Below are 16,384 nucleotides of genomic sequence, written 5' to 3' on the forward strand. Positions count from 1 at the left end.
GATTGCCAACCCAGACAGGTTCCCTGCCCTCCCTGGCAACACCCATGACAGGGGCTCATCTGGATCCACGGGGTCTGATAATATCTCTGGACCCATTGGTTCTAAGTGATTCTGGCATATCTGAAACCACCTCTCTTGCATTTCCCTCTTCCTTTGTTCGGGCGTAAATTCCCCTTTAGCCCACCAATAGTCCACTACGTCCTCTCTCTCTAATAGGAACCGCGTACGGTCCATCCACCCCACATATCCCTCGAATAAGGGAGCCCACCACCGGGTCTCCTTGAGTTTCTCGGACCCAGACTCTAGAGAGTCTCCCTCCTCGGTATCCCCCCAGGAGAATACCCCAGAGGTCCCTGCTGAGCGGGGCCTAGACCATCTCTCTTGTTTTGGTCTCTCCTCTAGCTTTACAGTGGCCACGTTAGGCACCCATCTGGATTCAGATACCTTCCCCAATTGCCCTCCACCCCTAGACCCACCGTCGGATGCATAACTGCCCAGTCTCTCCCCAGTCCGTTCCTCACCGATTCCCAAGGACCCTTCCGGCATCCCCAAACTGGACGTGGACCCCCAGGAAAAGGTGACTGGGACAGGGGCTTTATCTAGGGCATGGGGTTGGGCGTAAGGGCGGGCAATTGGTATCCGCGGGGTTCCGACCCACTCTCTACCTTCGGATTGTCCCATGGTAGTTACATGGTAGTGTCTGGTGCTGCACCTGTTGGCAACAGGACTCCTGAGTCTCCCGCATGATGTTGTGTGGGGATTGCCAACCCAGACAGGTAGCTGAGGTAGTGTGTTTGAGTCCTACCTAGATCCAGTGCAGCGCCTCCATCTCATCAGGATCCCAGCGTCCGCTTGTGGATGGTCCTGGTGAGGAACTCCTCTGTGGTGCACCCCTCTGTGTAATCACTCCACACTTACACACGAGGGTATCTTTTAACAGGATCATCTTTATTGACGTACGGCGGGCCAACTGCCCCTCACAGCGGGTATTCTTAGCCCCTCATGTTCACCGCACTTCCCTCTGAAAGGTATTTTCTTCCCTTAATTGGTGGATTCCCTATCTCCCCTCAGGGAGATCTTCCCTGTGCCAGGTCCCTGGTCACAGTGTCATGAACTGTCCTTTCAAGTCTCAACACAGACTTGTTTCTTTAACCTTTCCTCCAACACCTCCAATACACAAGACCTAACTTTTGAGCAGTGCTGTGCCTTATGTATCCTCTGGGGGCTGGCATAACTCTGACATCACTAATCATGGATTCAGAACTTATGACCACTCCCATCCATACATAGGGCACCTCACCAGGGTATGAGGGCAAACCTCCATAATTACTGCTGGCATGCCCATAACTTACCAGGCCTTACTGTCAGCAGGAGAGATGACTGCAGCCATTTTACAGAATGGTTACATTCTCCCCCTGGTGAATCCCACCGACCCGGCTTCCCCAAACTGGACGTGGACCCCCGGGAAAAGGTGACTGGAACAGGGGCTTTATCTAGGGCATGGGGTTGGGCGTAAGGGCGGGCAATTGGTATCCACGGGGTTCCGACCCACTCTCTACCTTCGGATTGTCCCGGATCACTGCGCGGACGCTCCGCCGGCTGAGCCTCACCCTTCTCGGCTCGCCTCACGGCCTGCCAGCTCTTGGTCTTCAGAGGTGATCGGGAACCACTGCCCGATCGCCGAAGCGTTGGCGTTCTCCTTCCGGTCGCTCCGCTACCTCCGCCAGAAGTGACGTCATCGCCGGATCCGGATACGCCGCCATCTTGCGAGGGACCTTGGGATCTCTTCCTCCACAACGACGTCCGGAAGTCCCGCTGCCGTCTCGTGCATCTCCTGGGCCTGGCATGGCCTCTCCTCCACAGATGTCGTCACCGGAGCCTGGTTACCACAAGGGCTGCTCTTGCCACTCCGCAGGGTGGGTGTGGATCGCCCATCACCGCTGGACCTGCCGGTCCCAGGAATGGAAGGGCTCCGCCTCTCGGCCTTCCGCTCCACTGGCGACACCCGGCTCCTTTCACCGTTACTCCCGGTAAGTGGCATCTTCCTTCCGTTTCCTCCACAGGACGCCGCCACAGGCCGGATCACTGTACCGGACAACTTTTTGGGCTCCTCATCGGAGGAATCCACCTTTAGTGTGCTCGGGGTCACCGATCGTGGTGACCGCCTTCTTGTCTCCCGGTCGGTATGCTGACCGACCGCTCCTTTCTCCTCTGACCCAGCCGTAGTAACCGGCTCCGATCCCCATTCTCTGGGATCTGCACTCTCTTTACACAGTGCACCGGGGGACTCGGCGGACAGCCTAGCCGTATCCCCCGTGGGGTCAATAGTTTGAATAGGCACAAAGGTGGGCATAGGCCACAGGTACTGGGTACCGCATCGCGGACAGCGTGCCGCCGTGCCCATGGTACCGCCAGGTAGCCTGCATTGTAGGCAGAGGCCCACTACAATCTCAGTGCCTGCCACCCGAATCACCAGCACTCCCCCTGGTACCGCATAGGGCTGGGTGGATACCATAGTAGTCACGTCTTGGGGACAGGCCATTGTCTTTGTGGGAGCCACTTTCAACAACGGTCTGTTCTGGGAACTTGTTCCGCGCGAGTGACAAGCAGGGGTTGAGTTGCCGGCCACTCCCTTTACCAGCTCCACCCTCATCTGACACAGCTGGAAACCACCCCCACTAGTAACAATTATGGGCGGGTCCCACAGCTTAATAGGATGTCCTTTAATTGAGGCCGCTCCTCTCACAGTCCTGGAGGGCGTGGCCACAGCTTTCGCGCCATTACCCCCAACAGGGTGGGGTTCTTTCTTTGGCGCCAATCCCGGCCAACTGTTTGCAATTTTTGCAACTGCAGTTTTCTCCTCAGCAAGCCCACACGGTCTCCCGGGGAAGCGGGAGCCACCATCTTGGTTTGCAGTCCCAATCACTTTAGCAACTGTAACTTGAGTAGTAATTGCCGACTGGCAATCAGATACTTCTTTTTCACCACATTTTACAACCATGTCCTCAACACTGTCCACCGGAATAGCACCCGGCGATCCTAGGCAGAACCAAAACGGTGCGGCTACAGCCTTAGCACCACTCCACAGCAGGCTCGTGAAAGTCATTTCCTTAACTTGTTCTTCACCCGAACACACGCCAGGTGCGTTCTTCCCGTCAGCCTCCGTCCGCCATCTTGGACTATCCGCGCCGCGCGGATCCTCCATTTCAACGGTCGCCTTTTCGTTACTGTACTTAGTAGTATTGTACATGGGGCTCCTCTCTGCGGGTCAGCCACCACACCGGCACAATAAAGATTGCCCTGATGCACCACCCTCTGTACCTAATGTAGGCTGGACTCGTGTATGCACTACCTCAGGCTAGGCTCACTCTCTCAGTGTCTGCTGTATCTCCTTCCTCCCAGTCTGTGCTCCCTTCGGTAAGTGGTCTGGAATGGGCTAGAGTACTCTGGAGCTTCCATGCAGTACTTGGGCGTCTACCTACTGTTGGCTAGCCTAGCGCAGACCCTCTCCAGGACTCTTGACTCGTTACCAGGCCATCCCTTTTGGCATCCTACCAACTAGCACTGCCTCAAGGTGACCTGTATAGCTATAGCCCCTCTCCAAACCTCCAACTCCTTTCAGGCCCCTAGGTCGTCCCTGTGAGCTGACTATTCTCCATCAGCCCCTGACTACTCCTAGGTCCGTCCCAACGCAGCACAAAGTGGCTGCTGACACTCTCCCTGTTTCCCAGTGACCTAGCAAAAGCCTGTCCTGTTGACAGGTCCATCTCAGCAGCGCCTCCAAATGTAACGGATTTTCTGACCTGGCCTGACCAACCCAATCTCACATTGGCCCCTGTGGTCTAACCAGTCCCCATTACATGGTAGTGTCTGGTGGTGCACCTGTTGGCAACAGGACTGCTGAGTCTCCCGCATGATGTTGTGTGGGGATTGCTAACCCAGACAGGTAGCTGAGGTAGTGTTTGAATCCTACCTAGATCCAGTGCAGCGCCTCCATCTCATCAGGATCCCAGCGTCCGCTTGTGGATGGTCCTGCTGAGGAACTCCTCTGTGGTGCACCCCTCTGTGTAATCAATCCACACTTACACACGAGGGTATCTTTTAACAGGTTCATCTTTATTGACGTACGGCGGGCCAACTGCCCCTCACAGCGGGTATTCTTAGCCCCTCATGTTCACCGCACTTCCCTCTGAAAGGTATTTCTTCCCTTAATTGGTGGATTCCCTATCTCCCCTCAGAGAGATCTTCCCTGTGCCAGGTCCCTGGTCACAGTGTCATGAACTGTCCTTTCAAGTCTCAACACAGACTTGTTTCTTTAACCTTTCCTCCAACACCTCCAATACACAAGACCTAACTTTTGAGCAGTGCTGTGCCTTATGTATCCTCTGGGGGCTGGCATAACTCTGACATCACTAATCATGGATTCAGAATTTATGACCACTCCCATCCATACATAGGGCACCTCACCAGGGTATGAGGGCAAACCTCCATAATTACTGCTGGCATGCCCATAACTTACCAGGCCTTACTGTCAGCAGGAGAGATGACTGCAGCCGTTTTACAGCATGGTTACATATGTATCAATTGAAGATCCTTCTTTGTAGAGGTTCTGGTATCTAAGGTGTAGCAACCTTAGTCAATAAGAACACAGCGAATTCTCTCCCAGATTTATTCAGAGACAAGTTCAGAGCACAGCATCACAGCGTCAAATTATACAGGCATCCTTAGCACAGGTTATGGATGGAGAATTATTCAATTATAGGCCGTTGTAAATCCTAACATGAGTCTGATAATTCTGACAACTCTAATAATTCTGAAGTCTCCTCCCACAAGTCCACATCTTTATACCCTATTATCGGATTTCCGATAAAGCCAAATAAGTACTTGTTTTTCCCAAAAGTGTTACTTTTCCAGGTGTTCCTCATCAAATTGTGTCATACATTCCTACTGTGTCTCATCCTCATTATTTCTTAACCTGTTTAACCTTTCTTGATACCTGGCAATATCCTGTTTTTCCAATTATCTCTTTCTTCTGATATCCTTGAACTTCATCCCAGAATTTTATCTCTTAATGGTCATACATTTTGGCACGATATATTTCTTTTAATAAAACCATTTTCCCTTTTTAACTTCATATGTACCAGATAATTATAAAGAGACAATATGGCGTCTCTCTGGTTTTAGATATACATGTAAAAATAGTGTGCAAGATATATTTGTATTTCAAAATATGTGAAGAGATCTCATACTATATCTCTTTATAAGTTTCAGGTTTGGCTTTCTTTTGTCTAGTTAATATCACACCATTCTTCAGTCCCCCCTTTAGTTCATAAACGAACCTGCATTAATGAACTACCCTTTTGTTCCTCTGAATACAAGAGATCTCAGAGTCTCATGGGCGTCCGCTATGAGGCTTCGAGTAGATCCCACCAAACCTTTCAACTTACAGTACAAATACAGAAGTATGACAAACATTAAAATCATAGATAAAAAGAGTACGATTATAGGGTGCAACATAAACTGTAGTATACCTGCACCTATTCCCTTGTTTGGTCCTTTCTGTAGTACAGATGTCCACCAGGAAATGTCCTGTGACTCATATTCCTTTCGTATGTGTAACAATTCCTTAGTATTGTGGTCTAGGACTACCTTGGCTTGTCCTAACTCTTTGTTACCTCTGTCAATCACTTCTTTCAGATTGTCGGCTTCAATCAACCATTGGTACATTTCTTTCCCAAAACCAAGATGTTCCACTCAACCTTTTGGTCTATTGTATTCAAGATTGTGTGTGCTTTTTTGTATTATTGGGGCTCTAATAATACCATAACGTCCTTTCACCAGGATGGTTGTGTTCAGAGTACACCACAAACCTTTCTCAACCCACTTGATTACTGAACAATCATGTGTGTGGATTTCTTGTGGTCCATACATCTCCTGATTCCAACAGAATTTTCCTGCCCCTAAATACCAAACAGGAGTTAAGGGAGAGTTAGTAACCCTAATTGTGCATTTGTCTTTCTGCCAACACCACGACATATTTCTATAGGTTGTGACTCCTAAAGCACACAGATAATCTCCATTTATCTTTTCGCAGTTGTCTACATCTACTTCGTAGTAGTTAGTTGTGTAGTAGTTAGTTACGTCATCATATCTGGTGAGTATCTTGATATATTGTAGACCTTCTGGTCTTTCTAACTTGGTCCAGTGTCCGCTCTGGATAATACCCATATCAACCATTCTTATCAAAGTATAATCCGTCCCGTACATAGGCATCAAGCTTCCAAAGTAACAATTCTCATATCGCTTTTGTTTATCCTTAGCTCTACATCCCATCCATGCTACCTTCCACCATTTGATATGTCGGCGGGCATAGGTACTTATTTGTGGATGTTCTGTAGCTATTTCCCATGGCCAGTGTCCTTAAAGTAATGTCTGAAGCATTAACTTAGCATTTGTGTACATTTCCTGTTGTAACTGGATACACATCATGCTTTTCCCAGTATCATTGGCTAATCTGGAGATTATTGTGGTTATATTCAAATATCCCGCTGTCATGGACCTGTATATAGCCGTTTGTACTTTAGCTTGAAAATGTATTATGCTCTGTTGGACGGCTGAAGCATATACATCTAGGTCAGCATGTTTGCTTCCTAATTTTGCCATATGTGCTAATCTGCAAGATAGGGTTTCAATGTCAATACCATTAAGAACTCCTGATACAGCTCCTACTCCTCCCAGAACCGTATCATACCATTCTCTTCTCTTTCGGGCGTATCCTGTGGTGTGAGAATCTAACCATTGACCAAAATTATACTGAGCTGTCCTAACATAGGGACCACATTGTTTATCATGGTTAGTAATATTCCAATCAGACATGTTGACATGCCAGGTGTGAAGCCCAAACCTTACTTCCATTGCTAGGACACCTGGACTGTCTGCATGTATCTGAATTGGATTGTCAGTCTGTTTTACCTGTACGTCTTTAAGACACTTGAGTGAACCGTTAGTAACATAGGTCCATTCATGTGAATTAAATTCAATTCGTAAGATCCGTCCGGACCAACGATATCGGTCATGGATAAATCTTCCCACAGAAATATCCCATGGTCTTAAAAATGAATCATAACCTCTTCCTTGTATGTTAAAAGGCCATACCGTTTTCTGTAAAGTACACCATGTACGTTCTTCCCCATTTATAACACGTGTCCCTTCCTTCCTTGTCTGACTGGTCCTTTTCATATATCGGGAAGGTATGTAAGTTTCTCCCTCTGGAATTAACTGACACATTCCTGAGATGCGTGTAGGCATAGTGTACTCTACTGAAATTTGAATACGAGTGTTTGCTATGCTTGTCATGTTACATTTCCCAATTACTCCAATATTACCCGTCATATTAGCCCATATAACCACTCTTCCACTGCCGTTTCCTGTTGTCTGTATGCATACTCTGTCACCTTCAGTAATCGTTATTGTCCATGCAGATTCGTCAGTGGAGTTTAAATACGGTGGGTCACAGTGACGTATGGTGTACCAAAAGAGACCTCCGTCAATGTATTCACATCTTTCTCTGTCATCTAGACCTAGTCCTGCAATGTGTTCACACATAAGAATACATATTATTGTGTAACATAGTGTTTGTGTTATGGTGTGAGATGTGGCACCATATTGAGTGTTATATGATTTGTTTCGTGGCAGTGGTTTGCTTATTGTGTCAATCGGTATAGTCTTTTTCATTCCCGATTGGAATTCTTCATTCACACTTCTTGGTTGTGTTGTCATCACTGGTGTTGGTTCCGGTTCAGTTGTCATCTCTGGTTCCGGTTCAGGAATTAGTCTCTGTACTTCATGGAATGGAAGGGTTGGGGTCCCGAAGAGCCGTTGGTACCATGGCTGCGGTGGTACTTGTGGGGTACCAACATCAGATCGTCTGGGGTCATCTGGTACCATATGGTGAGGGTATCCAAAGAACTTTCGGTACATCCACTCCGGATCCATATCCTGAAAAACAACAAGTACAGCATCACTCCTTATCAGTGGCAACCTGAAGTGGCAGAAGCCTGCCTTTGTACAATTTGCATTGATCAATGTGTACCCACATAGTGGTACCTTTATGAGGTTTACAACCTTTGCTGTGTCTCTGAGACACTTTCCACATGTATCACTGTAGAGCCCAATTTATCAAGAATTTTGTATGGGCCTTCCCAATTTGCCTCCCAGGGGCCTGGTTTACGAAATGTCTTTATCATAACCATCCCCCCTTTGATAAATTTGTCAGCACCGTTGGCGGTAGTAGCAACTGGTTTTGCCATGTTGCAAGCTGCAAATTGAGACAAACTTTGAAGTTGTGTCTGTAAATCTTTCAACCATTCTGATCGTGCAGCCGCTGCGATCATTGGTCCAGATAAAGTTGGTTCATTAGGAAACCACACTGGCATTTTTCTTCCTGTCATGAGTTCAAATGGAGACACTTGTGTTGCCTGAGATGGTGTTGCCCTAATGCTTAATAATACTGCGGGGATGTGTAGGGCCCAATCTTTACCTTGGTCTAAAAGGCATTTGCGTATGCGTGTCTTGAGTGTACGGTTCATACGCTCTACTATTCCTGCAGATTGTGGATGGTAGGGTATGTGGAATCTCTGTTGTATTCCCAGTAAACCACATAGGGCCTTTGTGATGTTTCCTACAAAATGTGGGCCGTTATCACATTCCATTACCTTTGGAAAACCCCAATGACTGAAAATATGAGTCCACAGGGCCTTGGCTGTTGTTAGAGCAGTGCAATTACGCACAGGGATAACCTCAGGCCATTTAGTGAATACATCTACAACCACCAACCCATAGGCATACCCACCCTTAGCTTTTGGAAGTGGGCCTATAAAATCAATTTGGATGTTTTCCCATGGTCCACCTGCGATAGGTACTCTCTGTACCTGGGGCTTTTGACCCTTAGGTCTCGGATGTGTTTGGGCACAGATAAAACATTCGGCACAAACATTTTTACATGTCTGCACTAGTGTGGCACTCCAAAACTTGTCTTGCATTACTTTAGTTAACAAATCTGTGCCAATGTGACCCCTTGTGTCATGATTGTACTTGACTAATAAAGGCTCTAAATGTGCAGGCAAAATGGGTAGTAAGCAACCCGTGTTAGTTTGTTTACACAAAATTCCTTCCTGATCAGATAATGAAGTGTCAGTGGACATTGTGTTTCTCAAATGTTTGATGTTGGGGTCTTTTGCCTGTTCTCCTTCAAATGCAACTGACTCAATAATAACTGTGGGTAGGCCCTTACTCACAGAGCTAATATCCTGTATTCTCACTATAGGATATAAAATTTCCCCATATCTGGCGGCATCCTTGGCTGCAATGTCCGCCTCAAAGTTACCCATAATTATAGGATCCTCTGAAATTCCTTGATGAGCTTTTACTTTTAACACTGCTACTCTGTCAGGTGCATCAAGGCCTTCCTGGTACAGTTTTTCTAGTATGGCTGCATGTTGTAAGCCTTTACCTGATGCATCAACTAAAGCTCGTTTACACCACAGAGGTAAGTGTTCTGTTAATGCTCGCACTACATATGAGCTATCACTGTAAATGTTTATCTTTCCTTCCACATTCTCAATAACCCATTTAACAGCTTCAAGCTCAGCACGCTGTGCGGAGTATGAAGGTGGCAGCTGGAATTTAAACATTTTCTTTCCCTCAGGGTCGTTCACCGCAAACCCTGTCCAAAACTGCCCATCCTCCCAGTAACGAGCTCCATCTACAAATACAGCAGGAGCCGTCTCATCCTTTTCCTTAGCAAAGGGAGAGGCTTTTTCCCGCCGGACTTGAGTGTGACAATCGTGTAATGTACCCTCGTACTGCATAAGCTGAGGTAGAATGTATTTGGCATTGTGATCTACCTTAATCATTTTGTCTTGTAGCTTTGTGAGCCAGTGGGCGTATCGCTGGTTTGACACTCCCTTTACTTGATTTTGTAACAGCATTTTCAATGGAGTGTGTGGAGTTTGAATGCAAATCTGGTTAAATCCCACAATATGCTCCGTTGCATTAACAGCCCAATGTACAGCCATTAACTGTTTTACACACTCAAACATGCCTTTCTCTACTGGGGACAGCACCCGAGAGAAATATCCCAGAATACGAACAGATCCCAAAGGATCTTGTTGTAACAGGACTGCACTGATGGTAGTGTCAGAAGCATGTACTTGAATGGCAAACTCTTCTGATTTCCTCACAGTTCCCAAAATTGAAGCTGTGGACAGAGCATCACGTAACAATAACCAAGATTTGTGACATTCATCGGTCCACCGTAATCCCTCTGGCAAAGGTTCCCCTTTAAGCAAATCATACAGTGGTCGGGCAATTTCAGCAAACCCCTCAATAAATTCCCGGGAGAAATTAACAAGGCCCAGAAATTTCCTCAATCCTGTCATTGAATCAGGGCGGGGTAACTTACGTATGGCTTCTACTCTGTGTTCATGGGGTGCTTTTCCTCCACTAGAGATTTTTAACCCTAGGAAATTAACCGACCCCTGCAGCAGCTGTGCCTTAGAGGTGTTTAATTTCAATCCTGCCTCCATTAGAGCAGAAAAGACTCTATGCAAAATGGTTACATGTTCCTCCCTTGTAACAGTTTGTATCAACAGATCGTCAACATACTGTAAAATGGTATCCCCTAAGCCTAGAGGTTCCAGTACTCTAGCCAGAGCCTGGTGGAAATATGTTGGCGAACTATGAAAACCTTGGGGTAAAACGGTGAATGTATACTGTGTATCTCTGAAACTGAATGCAAAACGATATTGCGAATCTTGGCTTAATTTTACGGAAAAAAACCCATTATTAATGTCTAGGCAACTAAATACCGTGCAATTACCGTCTATTCGTGCTGTAATGTCTGGTGTGGAAGCTACCAAATGTGTGGCTGAAGGTGTGACCTTGTTGACAGCTCTTAAATCAATAGTAAGTCTCCAGCTTCCATCTGGTTTCCATACAGGTCAAAGCGGAGAATTACACCGTGAATTACATGGCCTTATTACGCCCTGTTCTAGTAGCTGGTTAATTATCCTTTGTACAGGTTCTACAGCTTCCTCTGGGAATTTGTATTGTTTCACAGCTGGCGGATGGGGACCCGAGACAGTAACCTCCGTTTCCATGCGACCACAATCCATTCTGGAAGTTGCCCACAACTTGGGATACAATTCCAGAAAGGGTTCTACTGCCTCGGGTGCTCCAGAAAGCCAGGGTTGTGCTATAATTACCCATACTTTGGAACGTGACTTGAAAGGTGTAAATGTATTTTCAATAGCATGTGTTTTTGTTCTAGAGGGCTGGACCCTCCAGATACACGTATTAGGATAATCAATAAGCCATCCTTCTCTCTGCATGACCTCTGAACCCAAGATAGTAGCATGCAAAGCCTCCGTTTTCCACATTGCAACACAGATAACATGATCTTTTAAATAAACCACTACCTCCGGGCACAAAACAGCCGGGGTAGCTTTGCCATTGAAGCTCACCAAGACCGCTTCTTCAGCAGCCTCGGGGACCCTCAAAGGCAAACCTGTTGTAGAAACGGATGCCCCACTATCAATGAGTATTTCAACCTTTATCCCCTCTATCACTCCTAGGAGATGTGGTCTCCCGTCACCTGCTAAGGATATATTTGCAACAAATGACAGAGTGACAGGGGGGGCACACCCCTATGCTAAACTCACGGGGTTGCCCTTCTCCATATTTCCCATTCCCTTCTCCCCAGTCCCTACTATTGCTTCTAGCATTTTCTGTGCCTGGTGATAGGGACTTGTGTTTGGCATGGGGTTGTGTTGGTCTTTATATTGTCGTACTGGTGCGGGGGGTGAATACTGTTGTTGCATAGGGGGCATGGGTGGTGCTGTGGGCTGTGGGGGTCCCCTATGCTGTGGGTAAAGCCCATTCTCATTACCCTCTGATCCCCCTTTGTACCCTTCTTGTGCCTGATCATACATCAAATCTCCAATCCCTTCTCATGTGTCCTGGCTTGCCACAATAATAACATACAAAAGGAGCATTTTGTCCCTGTCCTCCCCGCCCCCTCCCCATACCTCTTCCTCTACCACGTCTGGCGTTTGGATTGTATGTGGGATTAGGGTAGGTCGGGTTGTAGTCATTACCATAGGCATAAGGACCTGTATTATTATACCCACAAAGTTGTCTCAATTGTGTTCCCCCCTCTGAAACCAACCCTTTGTTTATCAAAACTTGTGCAGCTGCTTCTACACTTGGGGCTGCCATAGCCAACACTTTTATGGCAGGGTCAAATTCCCTTATTTTCTGCAAAAACTCAATTATGCATTGCTTGTTATCTTCCTCAGTCATTTGTACAGACTCTTTCCCCATAACCAATTTCCAAGCATTTTCCCAGCTTATAGCACATGCCTGTAGATCATCATGTGGACCAATTTTAAAGGAATCCAGGGCAGTATGTCCCAGTTGGGGTACTCCCGTGACAGCCTTTACAATGGTGCGCAATCTCTGACCTGCATTCATGTATGTATTGGTACCCAAACCTGCTGTACCTTCTTCTATGGGTTTTCCCACCTGTTCCACCTTGTTAGCAACATGCAATGGGAGCCACAAAATCAGTGCTTGGCAAGCTATCTGATCTGACCAATTTAGCCTGCGTCTCCATCCCTCAAAACATTCCATATTCTGAAAAGGTCCCTTAGCATTGTCATAAGGTGTTATAGATTTGACTGCCTTCATAATATTCTGACCTCCTGTCAGTGTGTCAATGTCTGGTGCAGGTGAGGGCGTGGAAGTCTTTCTAGGCATAGGGAATCCCTTGGGAGTTAAAGGAGAGGCAAGAAAATCTTTGCTTGCAAACCCTTTAAACTCAGACTCTACATTAGTGGATTCCCTAAACCTTTTAATGCAATCATCTTTGTGTTGTAACTGGGCTTGCAGTTCCCTCAGTTCATTTTGTAACTGATGTATGTGTTGATTGGCTCCTTCTCTATACTCGGCGTATTCTTTCATCGTAATCTTATGCTGTTGCCTTAAAGTTTCAAAGTCCTCATTATGCGGTTCCCTATCCACTTCCTGGGCTGCTTCCTCCCCCTCTCTCGTTTCTAACCCAGCAATTTTTCTTGTGTGTAAATTACTTCTAATAGTCATCTGATCCTGCAAGAATTTTAATTGACGCCATAAGTCAGGACATCGTGTGCACTTTGGATCAGTTTGTACAGCCTGTGCATAGCTTTGAATTAAAGCTGTACCTGTCATTTGCTGTTCATAAATAAAAACCAGTTTAGTCAATAGCTGGAATTTTTATATGTTCTTATTCTTGCTTAATTTTTTTGCATCAATATCTTTAAAAGCATTCATAACCTGTTTCAACAGAGAGTACCACAAATCTGCACAACCCACATTCTCTGGGGGTGTGAGGGGTAATTTACTCTGATTAGCCTGTTCTTGGATAAAATCCATACTGTAAATTAAGTGAATCAACGTTACTCACGTACTGTTTTAGTGATGCTGCCTCTAGGAGCCCTGGCGCTGGAAGATCCTTGTCGACTAGGATCCTCACAAGCTCTACCAGGCTTTCAAAATGCAGGCGATCAACTCCTTGCGAATCCTCGATTGCACAGACCTGGAGTGTCTCTCCGTGATCGCGTTTGGTCTTGGTGGCCACCAATAAATTCCACTGGTCAGGGATATCCGTCCGATGCTTCTTTCTTTCTTTTCCTCAGGTTCTTTTATCCGGACCCCTACTCACACGATCGTGGGTGAGAGGAAGAAGGACTCGCCCCTCCTGGGGCTCACCCCTTCTCCCCCCTTTGTGAGTAGAGTTAAGTCACGGACTCGGGCACTGGCTCGCCATTGAAGATCCTTCTTTGTAGAGGTTCTGGTATCTAAGGTGTAGCAACCTTAGTCAATAAGAACACAGAGCGAATTCTCTCCCAGATTTATTCAGAGACAAGTTCAGAGCACAGCATCACAGCGTCAAATTATACAGGCATCCTTAGCACAGGTTATGGATGGAGAATTATTCAATTATAGGCCGTTGTAAATCCTAACATGAGTCTGATAATTCTGACAACTCTAATAATTCTGAAGTCTCCTCCCACAAGTCCACATCTTTATACCCTATTATCGGATTTCCGATAAAGCCAAATAAGTACTTGTTTTTCCCAAAAGTGTTACTTTTCCAGGTGTTCCTCATCAAATTGTGTCATACATTCCTACTGTGTCTCATCCTCATTATTTCTTAACCTGTTTAACCTTTCTTGATACCTGTCAATATCCTGTTTTTCCAATTATCTCTTCTGATATCCTTGAACTTCATCCCAGAATTTTATCTCTTAATGGTCATACATTTTGGCACGATATATTTCTTTTAATAAAACCATTTTCCCTTTTTAACTTCATATGTACCAGATAATTATAAAGAGACAATATGGCGTCTCTCTGGTTTTAGATATACATGTAAAAATAGTGTGCAAGATATATTTGTATTTCAAAATATGTGAAGAGATCTCATACTATATCTCTTTATAAGTTTCAGGTTTGGCTTTCTTTTGTCTAGTTAATATCACACCATTCTTCATCAATGATTTCACTGTCAGAGCTGCTACAAATACATTTCAGGCCTTTGGGAACCACCAATATCATTAGGGGCCACTGGATGTCCATGGGACACAATTATAAAACCCTGGGTGAAGAGAATATTTTGTTAATTAAGTATTGGTGAAATAAATTCTTCAGTGTTTTGGATTTGTAATTTGCGTTCAGTAATTTGATTTACAGATTGAAAACATTTATTCTGTCTTTTTTGTTTACTTCTGTTAGAGATCGGCCTGAATGAGGAACAGAACTTGAGCTCTGATACATCCAGAAGCTGTCTGACTCCTCGCAGCCCAGAAGTGCCAAAAAACAATGATTCCTGCCACATTTTAGACACATACAAGGAATCAGTGCCACATGATGGTGAATTTACAGACCTTGTACAGCACACAGCGGAGACGGACTCTAAATATGGGTCCAGCAAAAGGTATGAGAGAGATTTAAGAAGCCGTGGTGCTCAGCCTTTTCTCTGTCGTCAGTGTGGCAAAAGCTTCTCACTGGACAGGGACCTGCTCACACACCTTTGTGTCCCCACTAGAGAGCAAACCTTTACATGTACAGATGGTGGGAGCAGTTTCTCACTGAAGGGGAATCTTCTTCCACACCAGATGATTCAGACAGCAGTGACTCCTTTTACTTGTACAGTGTGTGGGAAACAGTTAAGTACTAAGTGGACCCTCTTCAGTCACCAGATGGCTCATACAGGGGAGAAACCATTCACATGTACAGAGTGTGGGAAACAATTCATAGTTAAGCAAGGTCTCCTCAGACACCACAGGATTCATGCAATAGATAAACCATTCACATGTTCAAAGTGTGGGATACAATTCAGAATAATGAGCCACCTTCTCAGACACCAGATGGTTCATACTGGAGAGAAACCATTCACATGTACAGAGTGTGGGAAACAATTCAGTACTATGAGCCGCCACCTCATACACCAGACGACTCATACTGGAGAGAAACCATTCACATGTACAGAGTGTAGTAAAAGCTTTTCTCTGAAGACACAGCTCCTCAAGCATGAGCAGATTCATACAGGGATGAAACCATTCACATGTACAGAGTGTGGGAAACAATTCGGTAGTAAGAGCGACCTATTCAGACACCAGAGGACTCATACTGGAGAGAAACCATTCGCATGTACAGAGTGTAGTAAAAGCTTTTCTCGGAAGACACAGCTCCTCATCCATGAGCACATTCATACAGGGATGAAACCATTCACATGTACAGAGTGTGGGAAACAATTCAGTACTATGAGCCGCCACCTCATACACCAGAGGACTCATACTGGAGAGAAACCATTCGCATGTACAGAGTGTAGTAAAAGCTTTTCTCGGAAGACACAGCTCCTCATCCATGAGCACATTCATACAGGGATGAAACCATTCACATGTACAGAGTGTGGGAAACAATTCAGTACTATGGGTAACCTCCTCAGACACCATAAGACTCATAAATGAGAGAAACCATTCACATGTGCAGAGTGTGGGAAACAATTCAAAACTATGAGCCACCTCCTCAGACACCAGATGACTCATACTGGAGAGAAACCATTCACATGTAGAGAGTGTAGTAAAAGCTTTTCTCGAAAGACACAGCTCCTCAACCATGAGCAGATTCATACAGGAAATAAACCATTCACATGTACAGAGTGTGGGAAACAATTCAGTACTCGAAAAAATCTCCTCAGACACCAGATGACTCATACAGGAGAGAAACCATTCACATGTACAGAGTGTAGTAAAAGCTTTTCTCAGACAGACCTCCTCATCCA

The 16,384-nt window shown here is 45.8% G+C and overlaps 2 protein-coding genes across 2 annotated transcripts in view; one reads left to right on the forward strand and one right to left on the reverse strand.

Annotated features, from left to right (window-relative positions):
* LOC142488407 (uncharacterized) overlaps positions 1 to 16,070 on the forward strand; it is a 64,186-nt gene extending 48,116 nt beyond the window's left edge. The window contains exon 5 of the mRNA XM_075588901.1: positions 14,833 to 16,070. Within this exon, the coding sequence (XP_075445016.1) occupies positions 14,833 to 16,070 (1,238 nt within the window). The remainder of the gene's footprint in view (positions 1 to 14,832) is intronic.
* On the reverse strand, positions 5,231 to 10,656 carry LOC142488390 (protein NYNRIN-like). Its single transcript, XM_075588870.1, has 2 exons — positions 7,542 to 10,656; positions 5,231 to 5,383 (listed from the first exon to the last, which is right to left on the reverse strand). The coding sequence occupies exon 1, from the start codon at positions 10,584 to 10,586 to the stop codon at positions 8,118 to 8,120; it is 2,469 nt and encodes an 822-aa protein (XP_075444985.1). The 5' UTR covers positions 10,587 to 10,656; the 3' UTR covers positions 5,231 to 5,383; positions 7,542 to 8,117.
* Positions 16,071 to 16,384: the final 314 nt, after the last annotated feature.

The sequence above is a fragment of the Ascaphus truei genome, chromosome 2 (assembly GCF_040206685.1).
Source record: "Ascaphus truei isolate aAscTru1 chromosome 2, aAscTru1.hap1, whole genome shotgun sequence".
NCBI classification, from domain to species: domain Eukaryota; kingdom Metazoa; phylum Chordata; class Amphibia; order Anura; family Ascaphidae; genus Ascaphus; species Ascaphus truei.

Bases quoted from the DNA above. Each gene is read 5' to 3' on its own strand.
- LOC142488390 (XM_075588870.1), bottom strand. From the start codon at position 10,586: ATGGAGGCAGGATTGAAATTAAACACCTCTAAGGCACAGCTGCTGCAG.